The sequence below is a fragment of the Muntiacus reevesi genome, chromosome 3 (assembly GCF_963930625.1).
Source record: "Muntiacus reevesi chromosome 3, mMunRee1.1, whole genome shotgun sequence".
NCBI lineage: Eukaryota > Metazoa > Chordata > Mammalia > Artiodactyla > Cervidae > Muntiacus > Muntiacus reevesi.
Genome location: NC_089251.1, coordinates 245,240,246 through 245,260,350, shown reverse-complemented (window position 1 = coordinate 245,260,350; position 20,105 = coordinate 245,240,246). Strand labels below are relative to the sequence as shown.

Genomic DNA, 20,105 nt, shown 5'->3' with positions numbered 1-20,105 from the left:
TGTGGACTTATAATAATATGTATAATTAATTGTGACAGAGGAAATTCAGGTTGTGTGTGGTCAGTAAAATGGAGCTGCCTGGAAGGGCCAGGGCATGGTGGGCACTGTGACATGTCTAGACCACTTGCAAATTAAACTGAATGAGCTAATATATATAAAATTACATGACAATGTGCTTGAGTCATATATTTTAAAAAATGTCAAAAGTACTTGCCAATTAAGATCAATCTGAAATGAAATATGGTATGCCTGAAATTGATAATGTAAATCGGTGACAAAATATATAACTTATACAAATTCAATTCACACAATATCATGGTTCTATTGCATAATAGGACATTCACAATTACAGTGTTATTACACCTACGCAACATAATATACCATTAACATTTCTCAGGAGACAAGAAGTAGGTGAAAAAACTAAATGAGCAGTTAAATTAAGATTCAATGAATATTGACACTGCTCAGATGCTAATTATCTTTTTTGGTGTGGAAAAAAAAATCCAACTTTTCACCCATAATGAATTATGTGTTTTCTCAAAGATTGTGCGTGTGTGCTCAGTTGGTCAGTCATGTCCGAACTCTGCGACCCCATGGATTATAGCCCACCTGGCTCCTTTGTTCATGGGATCCTCTGGGCAAGAATACTGGAGTAGATTGCCATTTCCTCCTCCAGGGAATCTTCCCAACCCAGGGATCAAACCTGTGTCTCTTGTGTCTCCTGTATCAGGAGGCAGGGTCTTTACCACTAGCACCACCTGGGAAGGCTCGAGAAAAAGTTACTATAAACACAGAGTTCTGTAATAACTGGCAGTTTTATTATTTCTTAAAATATTTATTTATTTGGCTGAGCCAGGGGTCTTAGTAGGGATAAGCAGAATCTGTAGCTGTGAAATGTGAGATCTAGTTCCCTGATTAAGGATTGAACCCAGGCTCCCCCACACTGGGAGCGTGGAGTCTTAGCCACTGGACCAACAAAGGAAGTCTCTTAACCCAGTTCTTTTTCTAACTTACACTGCATCTGCTTTGATTGCCTACCGATGGCACCCCACTCCAGCACTCTTGCCTGGGAAATCCCATGGTCGGAGGAGCCTGGTAGGCTGCAGTCCATGGGGTCGAGAAGAGTTGGACACGACTGAATGACTTCACTTTCGATATTACAGAGTATGGTGCCAGCTCAGATCCTACATGGAGGAAAACACCATGACAGTTTTGAAACAGTCTCTGATCCTTCTGGCACTATATACCGTGTACTCAGAGTACACGGTATAGAGAAATCTGACAGCATTTTCAATAATAAACAAACTGTCGACTAAAAAATTAGTTTACAACCTGAAAGCAGAGAGTGTTTTATTCGGTGGGAAAATCTTAGAACTTCAAGTCCGGGAGGCAGGATCTCAGGTAGACCTGAGGGACTGCTCCGAGGAGGAGGGAGTCAGGCTACATACAAGTTTGTAACAAAGGGGACAGGCGGTTTGAACATCAAAGATTATTGTTAAGTAAGGAAAACCAGATAGCAAGGTAAGCAATTTAGCATTCTTCAATGTATGTGAAGAAGCAAGAGTCTGGGATTTTTGAAGTCATTCCTTTCATATGCATCTCAGCTATCTGGGTCAGCATCTGTTATCTGTTTTTTGACTTCTCCCTGCCCCCTCTCCCGACTCCCACCTAGCTCCTCGGCAATCACCATAGGGGGCATGGAGGCATGTATGGGATTGTTTTCCCCCTTGGGAGACTTCATTCACATTTGGAGGCCCGAAATCGCTGATGGCTGTTACATCCTTGTTTACTGATATTCCATTTCACAAAACTTAAAAAAAAAATTCTTCCCTATTGAAAAACTAACAAAAAGACCTGGGAAAGACTTTCTGAACAATGTCTACAACTTCTTATCTAGATAAATCATAATATTCTAGATAAATCATAATATACACAAATAGCTTCCAAAATAACTTTTATTACTATATAAAAAGAAAAAAATAGATGCATATTTTTTCTACAAAATTATAAAATATCCAGGCTATTTAACATTTTTGCATAAATGTATTGAGATTAAAAAGGTAGATTTAAACAGAGAAATCTTTTCCACTTAAAGTTTTCAGGTACTTTGTGGGAGATAAAGAAATTTTCATTCTTCTATACTTTCCTATGTGTAGCTCGAAGACAGCAAGCAGTTACAGTTTTCTGTCTGAGTTATCTAAAAAAGGACATACAAAGATAAAAATTCCATCATGCTTCAATAAAATTAGCAAAAAGCTTTACTTCAGGCTTTCAGATTTGGCAGTTTCGGTCAATCAGTTTTGCACTGGAATTTCCAACTCAGCAGGGAAAGAGCCTAATTAAAAGCAAGACATCCTCTTTATTTTGTCCTTCAGAAAACAAAAATCACTTGTCAGTATTCCTTATAAAGTGCAATTACCTCCTTTGTCATTTGATCATAAGGTCTGAGCTGCTGTTTCTAACCTACACAGCTTAAATGAAACCAGGAGAGGAAAGGGAGGGAGGGACCTTGAGGGTGGATTCAGTTTGACATAATGAGCACAGGAAGCTGTACACTTTTGATAACATAAATTCAAAAAGCATAATCGTCTGAGTTTCTCAATAAACCCTTCGAGACAAAAGCCTTTAGTGTTGATTTAGATGCGTGTTAAAATAAAGCTTTTTTTCCTGAAATTAGATTATGGGGTAAGGCAAGCCAGACCATCTCTGTAGATGATATAAGCTATAATTATTTGGTAAGATTTCAATCACTGTTTTGGAATTGATACCTAAGGCTTTCTTCTCCCATATTCTTTTTGTGGACTTTTTAATGAGATATTTTGGGGGGAGATGCTTTAGGTAGGAAATACCAGCTTTTGAAAGATAAAGGTATAATTATCATTAGAATAAAAGGTCCATTAAAATAATCTCAAATAGAAAGGTTTTCTACATATATTTTACTATGCATTGTTTTCACAAAGGTTGAAAAAGAAAGAAAAGAAGTTCCTATAATATCTGTAAGATGAACCTCACATTAGCCCACAAGAGGGATAAAATAAAGGGCTGAGATGAGGAGTGCTCCAATACTTCTCAAGGGAGCAACACAGTCTAGTGCCATAATTAGCTTTTCATTTTCTCTTTCCTGGCCTGTATGAAATGGAATGGCAGCTTCAATCCTTGGGGTGGTCATTAAGCCCTTGCCCCCCACCAAATACCTGGAATTTTGTGCACCTCTATGTAATGAAACATCCAATTACCAAAATATGTTTCTGTGTGACAATTCAATACCTCCTTCCACTTAGGACCCAAATTGCAGCAGGCTCTACTTCTATTGAATTTATGTGCATATCGCATACGCATATGCCAGGCACTGGGCTGGGCACTGGTGATCCCTATGACTATTGCCAAAATTTTGGAAACAGAATGAAGAAGACAACAGTGTTTTGGCGAGCAACTCAAATGATGATCATCAAACTTCAGGGATGTGATGGAGACTAGCTCGTACTCATTCTATGGGCATAATTAAAAGTTACCCTAAAAGGAAATTTGCTAAACACCAAAAACATTGTTTATTTGGTAGAAACAGTTTAAAATTGCAGGGAAACCAAAAAGCAACCCTCAGATAAAATGCATTGCTTCAGCATAGGCACCACTCTAGGTTTTAAGTCAGCTCAGAGCCTAGATAGAGATCTCATGCATGAAAACTGTCATCTCTTGAGTCTCAATTCACTACTGAGAACCCAAAACACGAGATACCCCCGGCTAGAATTCCACCCAAATCAGGAAGGACTCTAGCTTTTGCCCCTGGGGAAGGGCAGACCATGAAGTTAATCTCTCCGTGAAGTTCATCTCTCCTACCTCCAAACCCAAAGCTATTTAGCAGCTAAGATTCTCAAGAACCAAAATTATAATTGATGAACTTTGAAAGCTATAGATGTTCTTGCCTAAACCTCTCTTTATTACCAAGACACAATTTTAACATCAAAGGGGCATCAAGGTAAGCCACGGCGTGTTGGCAGTGGCAGGGTGCCTATGGTGAATCTCCAGGTAAGGGTAGGCCCTTTTCCTTGGACTTCCCTGGTGGCTTAGAGGTTAAAGTGTCTGCCTCCAAGGCGGGAGACCCAGGTTCAATCCCTGGGTTGGGAAGATCCCCTGGAGAAGGAAATGGTAACCCACTCCAGTATTCTTGCCTGGAGAATCCCATGGACAGAGGAGCCTGCTAGGCTACAGTCCACTGGGTCCCAAAGAGTTGGACACGACTGAGCGACTTCACTTTCACTTCACTCTTCCTTGTTTATTTGAGAAATCTGCCTTGTAAACAGAGCCAGAAGGTAAATTTTGAAAACTCTACTGCATCCCACCAAATGAGGTTTACCCAAGGGGGGTCAAAACAGGTGTAAATTAGCATGGGCTTCCCTAGTGGCTCAGACAGTAAGAATCCACCTGCAATGCAGAAGATCTGGGTTTACTCCCTGGGTTGGGAAGAACCCCTGGAGAAAGAAACGGCAACCCACTCCAGGATTCTTATCTGGAGAACCCCATGCGCAGAGAAGCCAGGCAGGCTACAGTCTATAGGGTCGCAAAGACACGACTGAGCGACTTAGGATGCACGCATGAAGACAACAACATAGTGAATCATGGACTGACCTGAGGTGCCAAAATGCCAGTTTTGGAGTCTCAGTTTCACTACTCATTAGCTCTGTGACCTTCAGGCAGGTTACTAACCTCTCTCAGATCTCTCATCTGTAAAATGGAGATTTTAATGGTGCCTACTGCAAAAGTGATATCTGAGGATTGAATGAGCTAAGATTTATAAAGTGCTTAGGATAGTACTGGCACTTAGTGAGTTCCATGTTTAAAATGCCAGAAACTGGGGGAAAGTGTTTTTTGAGGATCATAGAGCAGTTTATACTGCCTATGTATTCAGGTATATTCTCATCATAATTAGGTTTGGAATCTGGATCATAAAGTACACCAAATCCAAGGAAGCCTTGGGATTAAGTCAATTTGGAAAACCTTCTAAGTCCTACCAGAGGAGACCTTCAGCTACCTACAGTCCTGTCACTGCTCCAAAGTGCCCTAAAATAAACCCTGGTCTCCAGGGCCAATCTAAGGACAAACCAGCTGGGGAGGGAGCAAAGGGCAGATACAGGGGAAAGGGAGCCAGTTCCTTTCCTACATTTTTTTCTGGGCTCTAGTCATGATACCGGTGTAGCATTAACTCTATGCCAGATATTCATGATCTGATTCTAAAACTTTATAACTGGATTCCCAGAATAAACAGAAAATGACTACATGATTAGAGGCCAGGGAAGCTGCCAGTTTATCAGATTTACCCACTGTAGACACATTTTGATCATTTGTTCTATGCAAGGCACTGTGCTAAATGCTTTGGTCCTCAACGAGAAAGAGGTAATATAAGCACAATTTATATCTACTGTTATTAATATTTACATTGATCATCTCCCTTTCAATTTGGGTAAGTTCATAAGCCTCAATATAAACACTTTGAAGACATCCTATTTTCTGATTAGAATAAATATTGACTCTGTGAACCTCAATCATCTCATGGGTAAAGAGGAGAAGCTAAACTGGAAAGCTAGTTTTTTAAACTGGAGTTATATAGCTACATTGCTACCCCATTTTACATGGTGGATCTCTGTCCAGCCTCATCAAGGGTGATGTTTCTTTTCCTTGCTGCTGCTTCATTGTTTAACTCCGAATCTGATTTGTCCACGTTGCCAAAGTTCATGGCCACGGAACTTTCCACTCCCTCTGGAGCACCTCCATTTGGCTGAAAAAGGACAGAATTTGGTTCTTTAGGACGTTTCCACTGCGGTCTGGTGACTATCCAAAAGATGAGAGCCCCAAACACCAGAATCAGAAGGCCAAGGGTGTTTGTGAAAACACCTTCTGGTGGCAATGAACTGTATGCAGGACTTTTCCTATAGAAAAAGAGAGAGTATGTCCAGTTACAAACAGGGTGATACAGCAACATGCCAAACAGTCTTGAATTTATTTGCTCAAAAGGCACACTGGTACAGTGTGTAAATTCAACATAAATTCCCTTAAAGCTTGATATTAAGAAATTCATATAATTCATTCAGTGGATTAGTATGAAACTTAAAAATTTCATAAAGTATGAAAATAATATAGCATCTAAAACACCTGTACCACTTAAAATTTAAAAAAAGGATGATACAAAAATGTAGGTATATCATAATTACAGTTAATATAAAAACATGTATATCAAAACAATTGAAAGAGCATGCAGAACTTCAAAGGTAGTTTTGTAAGAGTGGTACAATTTGTTGGACTGTTTGGTTTTTCTTTCAAGCATTTTTAATGCTGTATTACATGTAAAACACATTTTAAAAAATAAATATTTAAATTTTTTACTTTCATCATTTAAAAAATGTTGTCCCATTTATATTTATCCAATGAACAAGTATTTAATATTTTGTAGCTGAAGAATTGCAGTTAGGAAAACTATGAAACTTACAATGCAAAAATCAGCTTCTCAGTCAATCCCATAAGTACAGTTGCAATCACTGTTCCAAAGATGAAAAGTCCGGAATAAACGTGTATGGGCATGAGAAGTGCTCGGAGAGAAAGTGGAGCCCAAGGAAGCAGAAAGACAAAAAAACCTAGGAGAAGCTGAACATCAAAAAATTCAGAGGTTATCAATTAATTCAGAGGTTATCAATTAATTAAGTTTTAACTGTTTTAAAATTATTATTAGAGAAGCAATATGTGCACAATGACAAAACATTTCATTTAGAACCAAGGGCATAAAATGAAAAGTTTCCCCATTCTAGTTCTACTCAAAAGTAACACCTACTATCAGTTTCTCAAGCAGTTTTTCACAAAATTTCTATGACTAAACAAGCATATGTGTGTGTGTGTTTAAAGAGAAAGTGAGTCAGACGTAGAAAACAAACTTATGGTTCAGTTCAGTTCAGTTCAGTCGCTCAGTTGTGTCCGACTCTTTGTGACCCCATGAATCGCAGCACTCCAGGCCTCCCTGTCCATCACCAACTCCCAGAGTTTACTCAAACTCATGTCCATCGAGTCAGTGACGCCATCCAACCATCTCATCCCCTGTCGTCCCCTTCTCCTCCTGCCCCCAATCCCTCCCAGCATCAGGGTCTTTTCCAATGAGTCAACTCTTCTCATGAGGTGGCCAAAGTATTGGAGTTTCAGCTTTAACATCAGTCCTTCCAATGAACATGCAGGACTGATCTCCTTTAGGATGGACTGGCTGGATCTCCTTGCAGCCCAAGGGACTCTCAAGAGTCTTCTCCAACACCACAGTTCAAAGCATCAATTTTTTGGCACTCAGCTTTCTTCACAGTCCAACTCTCACATCCATATATGACCACTGGAAAAACCATAGCCTTGACCAGATGAACCTTTGTTGGCAAAGTAATGTCTCTGCTTTTTAATATGTTATCTAGGTTGGTCATAACTTTCCTCCCAAGGAGTAAGCGCCTTTTAATTTCAAGGCTGCAATCACCATCTGCAGTGATGGTACCCAAAAAAATTAATCTGGAGCCCAAAAAAATAAAGTCCGACACCGCTTCCACTGTTTCCCCATCTATTTCCCATGAAGTGATGGGACCAGATACCATGATCTTAGTTTTCTGAATGTTGAGCTTTAAGCCAACTTTTTCACTCTCCTCCTTCACTTTCTAGGAGTTTTTTTAGTTCCTCTTCACTTTCTGCCATAAGGGTGGTGTCATCTGCAGATTTGAGGTTATTGATATTTCTCCCAGCAATCTTGATTCCAGCTTGTGCTTCTTTCAGCCCAGCGTTTCTCATGATGTACTCTGCATATAAGTTAAATAAGCAGGGTGACAATATATAGCCTTGACATACTCTTTTTCCTATTTGGAACCAGTCTGTTGTTCCATGTCCAGTTCTAACTGTTGCTTCCTGACCTGAATACAGGTTTCTCAAGAGGTGGGTCAGGTGGTCTGGTATTCCCATCTCTTTCAGATTTTTCCACAGTTTATTGTGATCCACACAGTCAAAGGCTTTGTCATAGTCAATAAAGCAGAAATAGATGTTCTTCTGGAACTTTCTTGCTTTTTCAATGATCCAGTGGATGTTGGCAATTTGATCTCTGGTTCCTCTGCCTTTTCTAAAACCAGCTTGAACATCTGGAAGTTCATGGTTCATGTATTGCTGAAGCCTGGCTTGGAGAATTTTGAGCATTACTTTACTAGCGAGTGAGATGAGTGCAACTGTGTGGTAGTTTGAGCATTCTTAGGGATTGCCTTTCTTTGGGACCGGAATGAAAACTGACCTTTTCCAGTCCTGTGGCCACTGCTGAGTTTTCCAAATTTGCTGGCATATTGAGTGCAGCACTTTCACAGCATTATCTTTCAGGATTTGAAATAGGTCAACTGGAATTCCATCACCTCCACTAGCTTTGTTCACAGTGATGCTTTCTAAGGCCCACCTGACTTCACATTCCAGGATGTCTGGCTCTAGGTGAGTGTGAGTCACACCATCATGATTATCTGGGTCATGAAGATATTTTTTGTACAGTTCTTCTGTGTATTTTGCCACCTCTTCTTAATATCTACTCCTGTTAGGTCCATACCATTTCTGTCCTTTATTGAACCCATCTTTGCATGAAATGTTCCCTTGGTATCTCTAATTTTCTTGAAGAGATCTCTAGTCTTTCCCATTCTGTTGTTTTCCTCTATTTCTTTGGATTGATCGCTGAGGAAGTCTTTCTTATCTCTCCTTTCTATTCTTTGGAACTCTGCATTCAAATGGGAATATCTTTCCTTTTCTCCTTTGCTTTTCGCTTTTCCTCTTTTCACAGCTATCTGTAAGGCTCCTCAGACAACCATTTTGCCTTTTTGCATTTCTTTTCCATGGGGATGGTCTTGCTCCCTGTCTCCTGTACAATGTCACAAACCTCTGTTCATAGTTCATCAGGCACTCTATCAGATCTAGTCCCTTAAATCTATTTCTCACTTCCACTGTATAGTCATAAGGGATTTGATTTAGGTCATACCTGAATGGTCTAGTGATTTTCCCTACTTTCTTCAATTTCAGTCTGAATTTGGCAATAAGGAGTTCATGACCTGAACTACAGTCAGCTCCTGGTCTTGCTTTTGCTGACTGTATAGAGCTTCTCCATCTTTGGCTGCAAAGGATATAATCAATCTGATTTGGGTATTGGCCATCTGGTGATGTCCATGTGTAGAGTCTTCTCTTGTGTTGTTGGAAGAGGGTGTTTGCTATGACCAGTGTGTTCTCTTGGCAAAACTCTATTAGCCTTTGCCCTGCTTCATTCTGTACTCCAAGGCCACATTTGCCTGTTACTCCAGGTGTTTCTTGACTTCCTACTTTTGCATTCCAGTCCCCCATAATGAAAAGGACATCTTTTGGGGGTGTTAGTTCTAGAAGGTCTTGTATGTCTTCCTAGAACCATTCAACTTCAGCTTGTTCAGTGTTTCTGGTTGGGGCATAGGCTTGGATTACCATGATATTGAATGGTTTGCCTTGGAAACAAACAGAGATCATTCTGTCATTTTTGAGGTTGCATCCAAGTACAGCACTTCAGACTCTTTTGTTGACCATGATGGCTACTCCATTTTCCTAAGGGATTCCTGCCCACAGTAGTAGATATAATGGTCATCTGAGTTAAATTCACCCATTCCAGTCCATTTTAGTTTGTTGATTCCTAGAATGTCGACGTTCACTCTTGCCATCTCCTGTTTAACCACTTCCAATTTGCCTTGATTCATGGACCTAACATTCCAGGTTCCTATGCAATATTGCTCTTTACAGCATCAGACCTTGCTTCCATCACCAGTCACATCCACAACTGGGTATTGTTTTTGCTTTGGCTCCATCCCTTCATTCTTCTGGAATTATTTCTCGACTGATCTCCAGTAGCATATTGGGCACCTACTGACCTGGGGAGTTCATCTTTCCGTGTCCTATCTTTTTGCCTTTTCTTACTGTTCATGGGGATCTCAAGGCAAGAATACTGAAATGGTTTGTCATTCCCTTCTCCAGGGGACCACATTCTGTCAAACCTCTCCACCATGACCTGACTGTCTTGAGTGGCCCCACATGGCATGGCCTAGTTTCCTTGAGTTAGGCAAGGGGCGGCGAATGAGAGCGCCAGGCTGCGACGGTGCAGGAGGGCCGAAGAGGAGCGACCCCACGTCTGAGGTCAGGGGCGGCCGCGGAGAGGAGCTAGCCCAGTCCAAGGAGTGGCGGCTGCACGGGAGGGCCGAGAGGAGCTACTCCACGTTCAAGGTCAGGAGGGGCGCCGTGAGGAGATACCCCTCGTCCAAGGTAAGAGAAACCCATGTAAGACGGTAGGTGTTGCGAGAGGGCATCAAAGGGCAGGCACACTCAAACCATACTCACAGAAAACTAGCCAATTGATCACAAGGACCACAGCCTTGTCTAACTTATGGTTACCAACGGTTAAAGGGTGGGGAGGAGTAAATTAAGAGGATGGGATTCAAACATACTCCCTACTATACATAAGATAGATAACCAACAAGGACCTATTGTATAGCACAGGGAATTATACTCATTATTTTGTAATAACCTAAAATGGAAAGAATCTAAAAAAAGAATGTGTGTGTGTGTGCATGCGCGTGCATCTCCCCAGGTGGCGCTAGTGGTAAAAAAAAAAATCCCCTTGCCAATACAGGAGATGTAAGAGATGTGGGTTTGATCCCTGGGTCAGGAAGATCCCCTGGAGAAGGGCATGGCAACCCACTTCAGTATTCTTGCCTGGAGAATCCCATGGACAAAGGAGCCTAGCGGGCTACAGTCCATGGGATCGCAGAGAGTAGGACACGAATGAAGTGACTTAGCACAGCACAGCACGTGTGTGTGTGTGTGTGTGTGTGTGTGTGTGTGTGTGTACACACACACACATATACTTACATATAACTGAATCATCTTGCTGTATACCTGAAATTAACACAACATTGTAAATCAACTATATTTTGATAAAATTTTTTTTAGAGAGAGTGAGAAAGAGGGAGTTTTTTAAAATATAAGTGGGGTTTTATTGTACATATTTGTTCTGTATATTGCTTTTTTATCTTAACAGTATATCTTGGAGATCTTTTCATATCAGTTCATGTTTATCTAGTTTATTCTTTTTAATGGCTAATATTTTAAGACTAACAAATTATTCAGTTCCCTATTAATGGACATTTCTGTTTTCAGTTTTTTGCTGCCATTAATAAGGCTACAGTGAACATTCTGATACTTAATTGTTCTTATCAGTTTCCGTAAGATTGTCAAGTAGGAAAGGAAGTAAAAGATTTTTTTAAGTCACTAAATCTAAGTACAATAGGACACATTTTGTCAGTACAACCTAAAGAAAGCTATGTGGAAAAAACATGACAATTTTTTTTTAATGAGGAAGAAATGAGTTCTGCAGAAAATTCTCTCCATCTCCTCAATAATTAAATCCTTATTGGGATATTTCTCTGCAGTGAAGACAATAAGATTCTTACAGAAACTGAAGTCTGTTAATGCTTTCACAGCTTGTTTTGTTGTCCCACACCCCTGCCCATTAAGTAATCACTTCTCCTCCAGAAAATAAAGATGACTTAATGACCACTGAGTTTAGAGGGATTTTTTTTTTTTCAGCTATCTCTTTGGGATCTACCACCCAACAAAACAACTATGAGAAGAGAGAAGAATGAGAAGAAACACTAGCATCACTGTTCCTTTTTCCTGATTGATATCAAAGGACTAATGGGGGATACAGAGGAATGAAAACAGAAGGGGTTTGACGCCCTGAAACACATGTAGAATCAGCATAAAGGCAATAGTAATGAATGGAAAGTAACTGAAAATGCATTTTATAGGCTGGTTTGCATATGTTATTTTTCATTAATGCCACAAATGCCTGAATACATTAGAAATGGTTCAGAGAGTCCTCCTTGGTGGTTCAGAGTGTTCCTAATCCTCCTGCAGTGCTCTTTAGTGATTTTTTCAGTATTAATATCAAAGGGGAAGCATCCTCATGTATAGGTTGTACTTTCTATACAAAAATGGGGCTCAGGTGAGTGACTGCCAAGGATTTAGGACAAATATATTTCTATGAGTAAGTCACACTATCTTTTCTGTGACTAATTCACGGAAATATATATTTTTCCATAGTCCTATTCTCCTGTCTCTTCTGAAATTCCTAAGATTCTTATTGTTTTAAATGATTCTTACTGTTTTCTCTTTTTTCTTTCAGGATTTATATTGTGTATCCTCTTATAATCCCATAAAGCTCAATGATCTAAGTAGATGGGACATCAGACTTACAGGACTCCAGGGTGATTTTGCTCTCCTAAGTCTTACTTTTGCTATGAAAACATTTTTTTTCCAACATCAAGTTATTTTTAAAAGGAAAGGAACAAAAATTACAGGATGCTTATCTTTGATTAAAAGTGTTCCAAATTATGCAAATTTATAAGATAAAGACTTATAGTTTATATTAATCACTATTTCCTTTGATTTCTAAGCATGTCTCTTTGGGTCCATGCTTGTCTTGTGAAATAATGTATCCCCCACAAGTTAGACAGGTAGCCAATGCATAATAGGTATTTAATTCTGTTGAAAAATGGATAAGTATTTTTCAACAGAGTTAAATGGGGTCCTGAAGCAAATTTCTGATGTCCCACCTACTTATATCATTGAGCTTTACGGGATTATAAGAGACACACCAGATAAACCCTGAAAGAAATAAGAGAAAACAGTAAGAATCATTCAAAACAATAAGAATCTTAGGAATCTCAGATGAGGCAGGAGAATAGGAATATGGAAAAAATATATTTCCATGGGTAAGTCATGAATAAAATTTCAATGACATTAAATGATATTCTCAACCATGAAGTTGTTAATGATCTATAGCTGAAATGAAAAATGTCATCTTCAGGTTGTAAAGGAGCCTACCACAAGGCTTTCACTTTAACAAGACTTGACTTGGGTCATTCTAGTATGCTAAGCCCGAGGCTGAGCCTTTCGATGCATTATTCGTCCTTGGTTCCTATGATGTTGTAAAGGATATATGAAAGTCTTAATTTCTAAGTGAGCAAACTAAGCCCAGAAAAGCTCAATAACAAGTCCAAAGGTCACAAATTACAAATGAATGAAACTGATTCAAACTGAAGTCTTCTGGATTCCAAGTCCTGTGTTTATAAATACTACCAGCTCTTTGGATGTAAGCAAGGAAAAAGTCAGGGACCACATTTTCTCCTGCTAAACAAAAAAGTTATAAAGTTGTGATGTTGCTGGAGAGGGTGTGGAGAAAAGGGAACCCTCTTACACTGTGGGTGGGAATGCAAACTAGTACAGCCACTATGGAGAACAGTGTGGAGATTCCTTAAAAACTGGAAATAGAACTGCCATATGACCCAGCGATCCCACTCCTGGGCATACACACCAAGGAAACCAGATCTGAAAGAGACACATGGACCCCAATGTTCATCGCAGCACTGTTTATAATAGCCAGAACATGGAAGCAATCTAGATGCCCATCAGCAGACGAATGGATAAGGAAGCTATGGTACATGTACACAATGGAATATTACTCAGCCATTAAAAAGAATTCATTTGAATAAGTTCTAATGAGATGGATGAAACTGGAGTCTATTATACAGAGTGAAGTAAGCCAGAAAGATAAACACCAATATAGTATACTAACGCATATATATGGAATTTAAAAAGATGGTATCGATAACCCTATATGCAAAACAGAATAAGAGACACATATGTACAGAACAGACTTTTGGACTCTGTGGGAGAAGGCGAGGGTGGGATGTTCTGAGAGAATAGCATTGAAACAAGTATACTATCAAGTGTGAAACAGATCACCAGCCCAGGTTGAATGCATGAGACAAGTGCTCAGGGCTGGTGCACTGGGAAGACCCAGAGGGATGGGATGGGGAGGGAGGTGGGAGGAGGGATCGGGATGGGGAAGACATGTAAATCCATGGCTGATTCATGTCACTGTATGGCAAAAACCACTACAATACTGTAAAGTAATTAGCCTCCAACTAATAAAAATAAATGAAAAAAGAAAAAAAAAGTTGTGATGTGACATTTATGAGAAGCCTAGTTAGTATACAGATTAAACAATAAAGAGATAAGAACCTGAATACTTCAGAGAGCAAAGGAGAATCTTGAAACTATTAAAAATGTTTTCAATTTACCCAAGTTTAATATTAGAAGGTCCACTGATGTAATTGACTATATTAACAGATTAAAGAGGAAAAACTGAAGTCACATCTCAACATACACAAAAGATATACAATAAAATTCTACATTCATTTATGATTTCAGGTCTTCCCTGGTGACTCAGATTATAAAGAATCTGCCTGCAATGTGGGAGACTCAGTCCCTGGGTTGGGAAGATGCCCTGGAGAAGTGATCCGGTACCCACTCCAGCATTCTGGCCTGGAGAATTCCATAGACTGTGTAGTCCATGGGGTCGCCAAGACTCAGACATGACTGAGCGACTTTCACTTTCATGATTTCAAAAGAAAAACAAAACCAATTCACAAACTGGAATAAAAGAAAATGTGAAGCATCTGTACTGAATAGTGAAATGTTAGAAGTATCCTCTTCAAAAAAAGAACAGTTCAAAGATTCTTATCTCTACCTCTATTTTATACCCTGTAAATAATTCTATATACTTCTGTGTCCTTAACAGGCTTCCCTGGCGGCTCAGTTGTAAAGAATCTGCCTGCCAATGCAGGAAGTGTGAGTTTGATCCCTGGGTCAGGAAGATCCCCTGAAGAAGGAAATGGAAATCCACGCCAGTATTCTTACCTGAAAAATCCCATGGACTACAGTCCATAGGGTCACAAAAGAGTTGGACACAACTTAATGACCAAACGACAACAAAAATATACTTTAATACTTCTACACTCTTCAATTCCACTGGCTTGGATACAGAGAAAAAGAAACAAAACTGGCAGTGCAGATAAATGGCAAAGATAGGGATAGTTAAATAAATGGTGCTGGGGAAAGAGTTTATCAATATGGAGAAAAAATGAAGTTAGATAACAATATCTCATCATGAACTAAGTTAATTCTAGATGAATTAAGTACTTCATATCAAAGACAAAACTTTAATACTCTTAATAGAAAACATAAAAGAAATTAATATTTCCAATAATATTATTGTAATGTAACCTCTTGGCTATTCATAGGTTTTTCTCTTCAACCAACTGTTCTCAGATATTATTGTGTATCTGAGTCACTTGCAGGGACAATGAAAGCACCTATTGCTGGGCCCACCCACCTTCCCCCTCCTCCACTGTCCATCCTGAGTTTCTGATCTAGGAGGTCTGGAGTAGAACCTGAGAACTGGTTTGTTGTGACGTCAGGGTACAGAAGGATTTCATAAACAAGTCATCAAAACAAAACAAAAAATGATGACCTTAAAGGAAAAGATGATCAATTTGTTTCATTAAAATTAAGAATTTCTATTCGTCAAAAAATGCTAAGAAAAGAGAAAATACAAGTCTCAATGTTTGAAGATATATATATAATACATACAAATGAAAAAGAATCTGACACAGAATACCTACAAGTCTTTAAGAAAAAGGAAAACAAACTCATTGTTTAAATGCACAAAAGACATGAACAGGTATTTTTTTTTAGAGGTGAACCATGAGTAATCAGTGAAATAAGAAAATCACAAGACATCATTTTATATCCACCAGTTTGGCAATATTTAAAAAGTTTGAAGAGGATGCATGTTGGCAACAATGTGCCATATGTGAACTCTTATTTGCTGCCTGACAGGAACATAATTGGAAACACTTTGGAAAACAAGTTGACACTATTTTAGACTGAGTATACAACTGCTATTGTAAGAATACCACCAGAGAAACCTTTGCATATGGGGGCCAAGAGATGTGTATGTGAATGTTCAATTCGGCACTGTCAGAAATAGAAAACAACTCAAAACTGTCTAAATGTGTGATAGCAGGAGAATAGATAAGTAAATGTGTGGCCTATTTATGCAGCAGAATACAAAAGTAGGAATGATTAAACTACAGCTAGAGGAAACAATATAGTTGAATCGACAGAATGAAAAAAATTGTAATCGAATACTTATGATACTGTTTTTTAAAAAGTAAAAAATACAAACTAAACAACATATTGTTTGGGAATTTACAGCATGTGGTAAAATTACAAAGAAAAACAGGAATGAGAAAAAACTTCTGGAGAATGGTTACCTGCAGGAGTTGGGATATTTAGAAAGATGTGGGATCTAGTTTGGGGGAGGAGGAGTTCTATGTTTTCTAAATTAAGGTGGATAGTGGAATTATGAGAGTTAATTTTATTATGATTCATAACTTCTACACACACAAGCTTGTTTTTTAAATCCCCCAGAGGCTAGATGTCACAAGTAGAAAAAAATGCCTACAACTTGAAATGCTTTGCAATTCAGAGACAAACACAGGAAGCGTGAAGACTTTTCAGCTTGTTTTGGTTGTATTGCTTTGTTGCTAGTCCCCTTTCTTTCCTCCTTTCATTTGTTGAAACAGCCTGTACCCTGGCTTCTTGGGCCGGTAAATCCTGACTTTATAAAGTGGTTAAATCAAAGTCCAAGATCGCTAAGGTAATCTCTTGACAATCTCTCCCATGTTCTTCCTACTCTCTGGTAGGTTTGTTTCTTGAGTTGGTCTTGGGAAGAATGCAGACTGACCTCACAAACTCGGATGGATGGCCTGCACACAATTACATTTGCAACTGAAGTGCACAACAGTTGGCGGCTGGGCAAGCGAGCAGCAGGCAGACTGCTGCAGCTGCCCCAAGAGGGTGGGACTTCCTGTTCTCCACCTACACGTGGCAGCTCCAAGAACCCCCACTGACGGAGCCTGCGTCCTGATTCACGGAGAAATGCTTCCCCTTTTTACTTCTAACTTAATCTGACAGAGGCACATCTCTGTCAAAGCATGTTTCCATGGTTCATGAATTTTTACAACTAAGAATAGGGAGGAATCTTTGTAAATCTTAATAAGAAAGAGGCTTGAAAGTGAAGTCGCTCAGTCGTGTCTGACTCTTTGCGACCCCATGGACTGCAGCCTACCAGGCTCCTCCATCCATGGGATTTTCCAGGCAAGGGTACTGGAGTCGGCTGCCATTTCCTTCTTCAGGGGGTCTTCCCAACCCCAGGGATTGAACCCAGGTCTCCTGCATTGCAGACAGACGCTTTACCACCTGAACCACCAGGGAAGCCTGGGAAAGAGGGTTAGCTCCTACCAAAAGTGAAGAAAGCAAGCTTAGAATTGATTTCTTTCCATGGTGAAAGGAAATATTCTTTTGTTCAATTTCTTCCTGAGAACATCTGGGTGATCACTTCTGTCACTTCTTCAGGGAAGCAATGCAAGTAACTTAAAAACAGCTTGGATGCAATAACTGAATAAAGTTGGAATGTAGTCATCTTTCTCAGAAAAGGAATAGGAAGGAAATGGTTCATCTGGTTTCAAAACAAACAACCAGAAGTTACCACACGTGATATGAATATTCACAACCTGACTTGAGGGGACACTGCTTGCTTATTTAGTTTTGAAAATTGTGTATATGTGATCTTTTGTGACATGTCATTTACTTATATTTAAGACAAAAGAGTCACAATTCAAGCAAGAAAAACAAGATGCATTTAAAAATTTAATATCCTCCCCCAGAACAAATAATTCCCCAACAAACAACTCCACAATGGTATTCTGGTATATTCTCCCATAACTTTCTTTACCCATCTACACATAAATGCTTTTTTTCCCTTTCTTTCTTTCCTCCCCCCTTCTCAAATAACACTTTACTATACACATTATTCTTCAGTAATTTTTCACACTGAAGAACATATAATTCTACTCAGTAGACATAGGGGCTTCGTAGGGAGTTCACTGGTAAAGAATCTGCCTGCCAATGCAGGAGATGCAAGAGATGCTGGGTTCAATCCTAGGGTCAGGAAGATCCCCTGGAGAAGGAAACGGCAACCCACTCTTGAATTCTTGCCTGGAGAATCCCATGGACAGAGAGAGTCTGCCAGGCTATATAGTCCATAGGGTCACAAAGAGATACAATTGAGCATGCACACGTACCACACAGTAGACAGAACTACGTTCTTTGTAATAGCTGTGTCATATTCAACAAATTTACCACAAGTTCTTATTGATGGTCATTTAGTTTGCTTCCCATTTCCTGCAGGCGCTGCTGCACTAAAAATCCTTTTTAGAGTTCCTTTTGTGACAGCGTTTTACTTCTGCTCTCCCCAAATGTGGGACTGCTAGGTTAAAGAGCAAGTGTATATGTTACAATGTTGTATAAGAGTAAGTATATATATATATATATATTAGAAAATAATACATATTAACAAACTACTTCCCTAATTTGGTGGCAATTCACTTTTCCATGAGCAGTGTAGGAGTACCCTTACCTCACCTCTATGCCAGCAATGGATATCATTATTGTTCTATTTCATGGGGGGAAAATGATATTTTATTGTTACTTTAACTTACATTTCCCTAATTTCTTAGTGAGGTTGGACATTTTCTCATGTGCTCATTGGTGACTTAATTCTTTCTTATCTGAACTGTCCGTTCAAATCTTTTGTTCATAGTTCTATTAGGTTGACTTTTTAATTATTAATTTTTAGGAGTTATTTTGTATATTAAACACATTAACCCTTAACACATGACAGGATTATGCCCCATGTCTCCTTGTGCAGTTCCTGCCGACTTTATTATCTTTTGTCACATATACAGTCAGTCCTCTACAGCCCCAGGTTCAGAATCTATAAATTCCACCAACCACAGATTTTAAAAAATGTTCAGAAAAATTAACTGCAGAAAGTTCCGAAAAGCAAAACTTGAATTTGCCATAGACCAGGAACTATTTATACAGGATTTACATTGTATTCACCTAGCATTTACACTGTATTAGGTATTGTAAGTAATCTACAGACGATTTAAAGTATATGGGAGGATGCATATAGGTTATATGCAAATGTGTGCTTAGTCACTCAGTCAAGTCCAACTCTGCACCCCATGGACTGTAGCCTGCCAGGCTCCTCTGTCCACAGGGATTCTCCAGGCAAGAATACTGGAGTGGGTTGCCATGCCCTCCTGCAAGGGATCTTCCCAACCTAGGGACTGAACCCAGATCTCCCTCATTGCAGGCTGATTCTTCACCATCTGAGCCACCAGGGAAGCCCTATGTGCAAATACCACACCAATTTATATAAGAAGCTTGGACATCTTTGGAATTTGGTATCTGAGAGGGTCCTGGAACCAATCCCCCAAAGATACTAAGAGATGAAAATAATTTAAAAAAAATTATGTAGTCATATATGTCTTTCTTTTCCTTCATGGTTTCTAGATTTCTTGTCAACCTTATGGGGCTTCCCTGGTAGCTCAGAGGTTAAAGCATCTGCCTCCAATGTGGGAGACCCAGGTTCGATCCCTGGGTCGGGAAGATCCCTTGGAGAAGGAAATGGCAACCCACTCCAGTATTCTTGCCTGGAGAACCCCATGGATGGAGGAGCCTGGTAGGCTACAATCCACGGGGTCGGAAAGAGTCGGACACGACTGAGCAACTTCACTTCACTTCACTTCACCTCAGTATTATACAGATTACATGCTTTGTAATTTTCTTTTTCTCTTTTGTCTGATTTTGGATTTTTTTATATCCATATCTTTAATCTATTGTATCTGGAATCTTTTTTTTTCTTTTGTGTAATGTACATAGTCTTTTTGTTTGGTTTCCTTCAAATGGACAGCCAGTTATGATGGTAACATTGATTAAATAATCATTCTTTCCCTGGTAAATTAAAATACTATAATGTCATAGAAAAAGAATTATTATATATACTGTCTGTCCTCTGTGCTCTTGCCATGAATATATTTTGTTTATTCTTGTGGGAATACCTTGTTTTAAATAAAGCAGGTCTACCTCCACTTCTTCAAAATTTCCTTGGTTATCCTTGGGTACTTATTCTTTTGCATAAAGTTTAAAACTCCCATTGAGTTTAAAATTAAATAAAAATACAGTTGAAGAGGGAAGAATGTTTCTATATTATTTTCCTCTCTCAGTAGCATGGTATTCCTCTCTTC

At 39.2% G+C, this 20,105-nt stretch overlaps 1 protein-coding gene across 1 annotated transcript in view; it reads right to left on the bottom strand.

Annotated features, from left to right (window-relative positions):
• Positions 1 to 1,937: 1,937 nt before the first annotated feature.
• The window catches only part of CYBRD1 (cytochrome b reductase 1), a 36,163-nt gene continuing 17,995 nt past the window's right edge, over positions 1,938 to 20,105 (bottom strand). Inside the window, exons 3-4 of the mRNA XM_065931755.1 lie at positions 6,482 to 6,636; positions 1,938 to 5,924 (exon numbers count right to left, since the gene is read on the bottom strand). Of these exons, the coding sequence (XP_065787827.1) occupies positions 5,624 to 5,924; positions 6,482 to 6,636 (456 nt within the window). The 3' untranslated portion in view covers positions 1,938 to 5,623. The remainder of the gene's footprint in view (positions 5,925 to 6,481; positions 6,637 to 20,105) is intronic.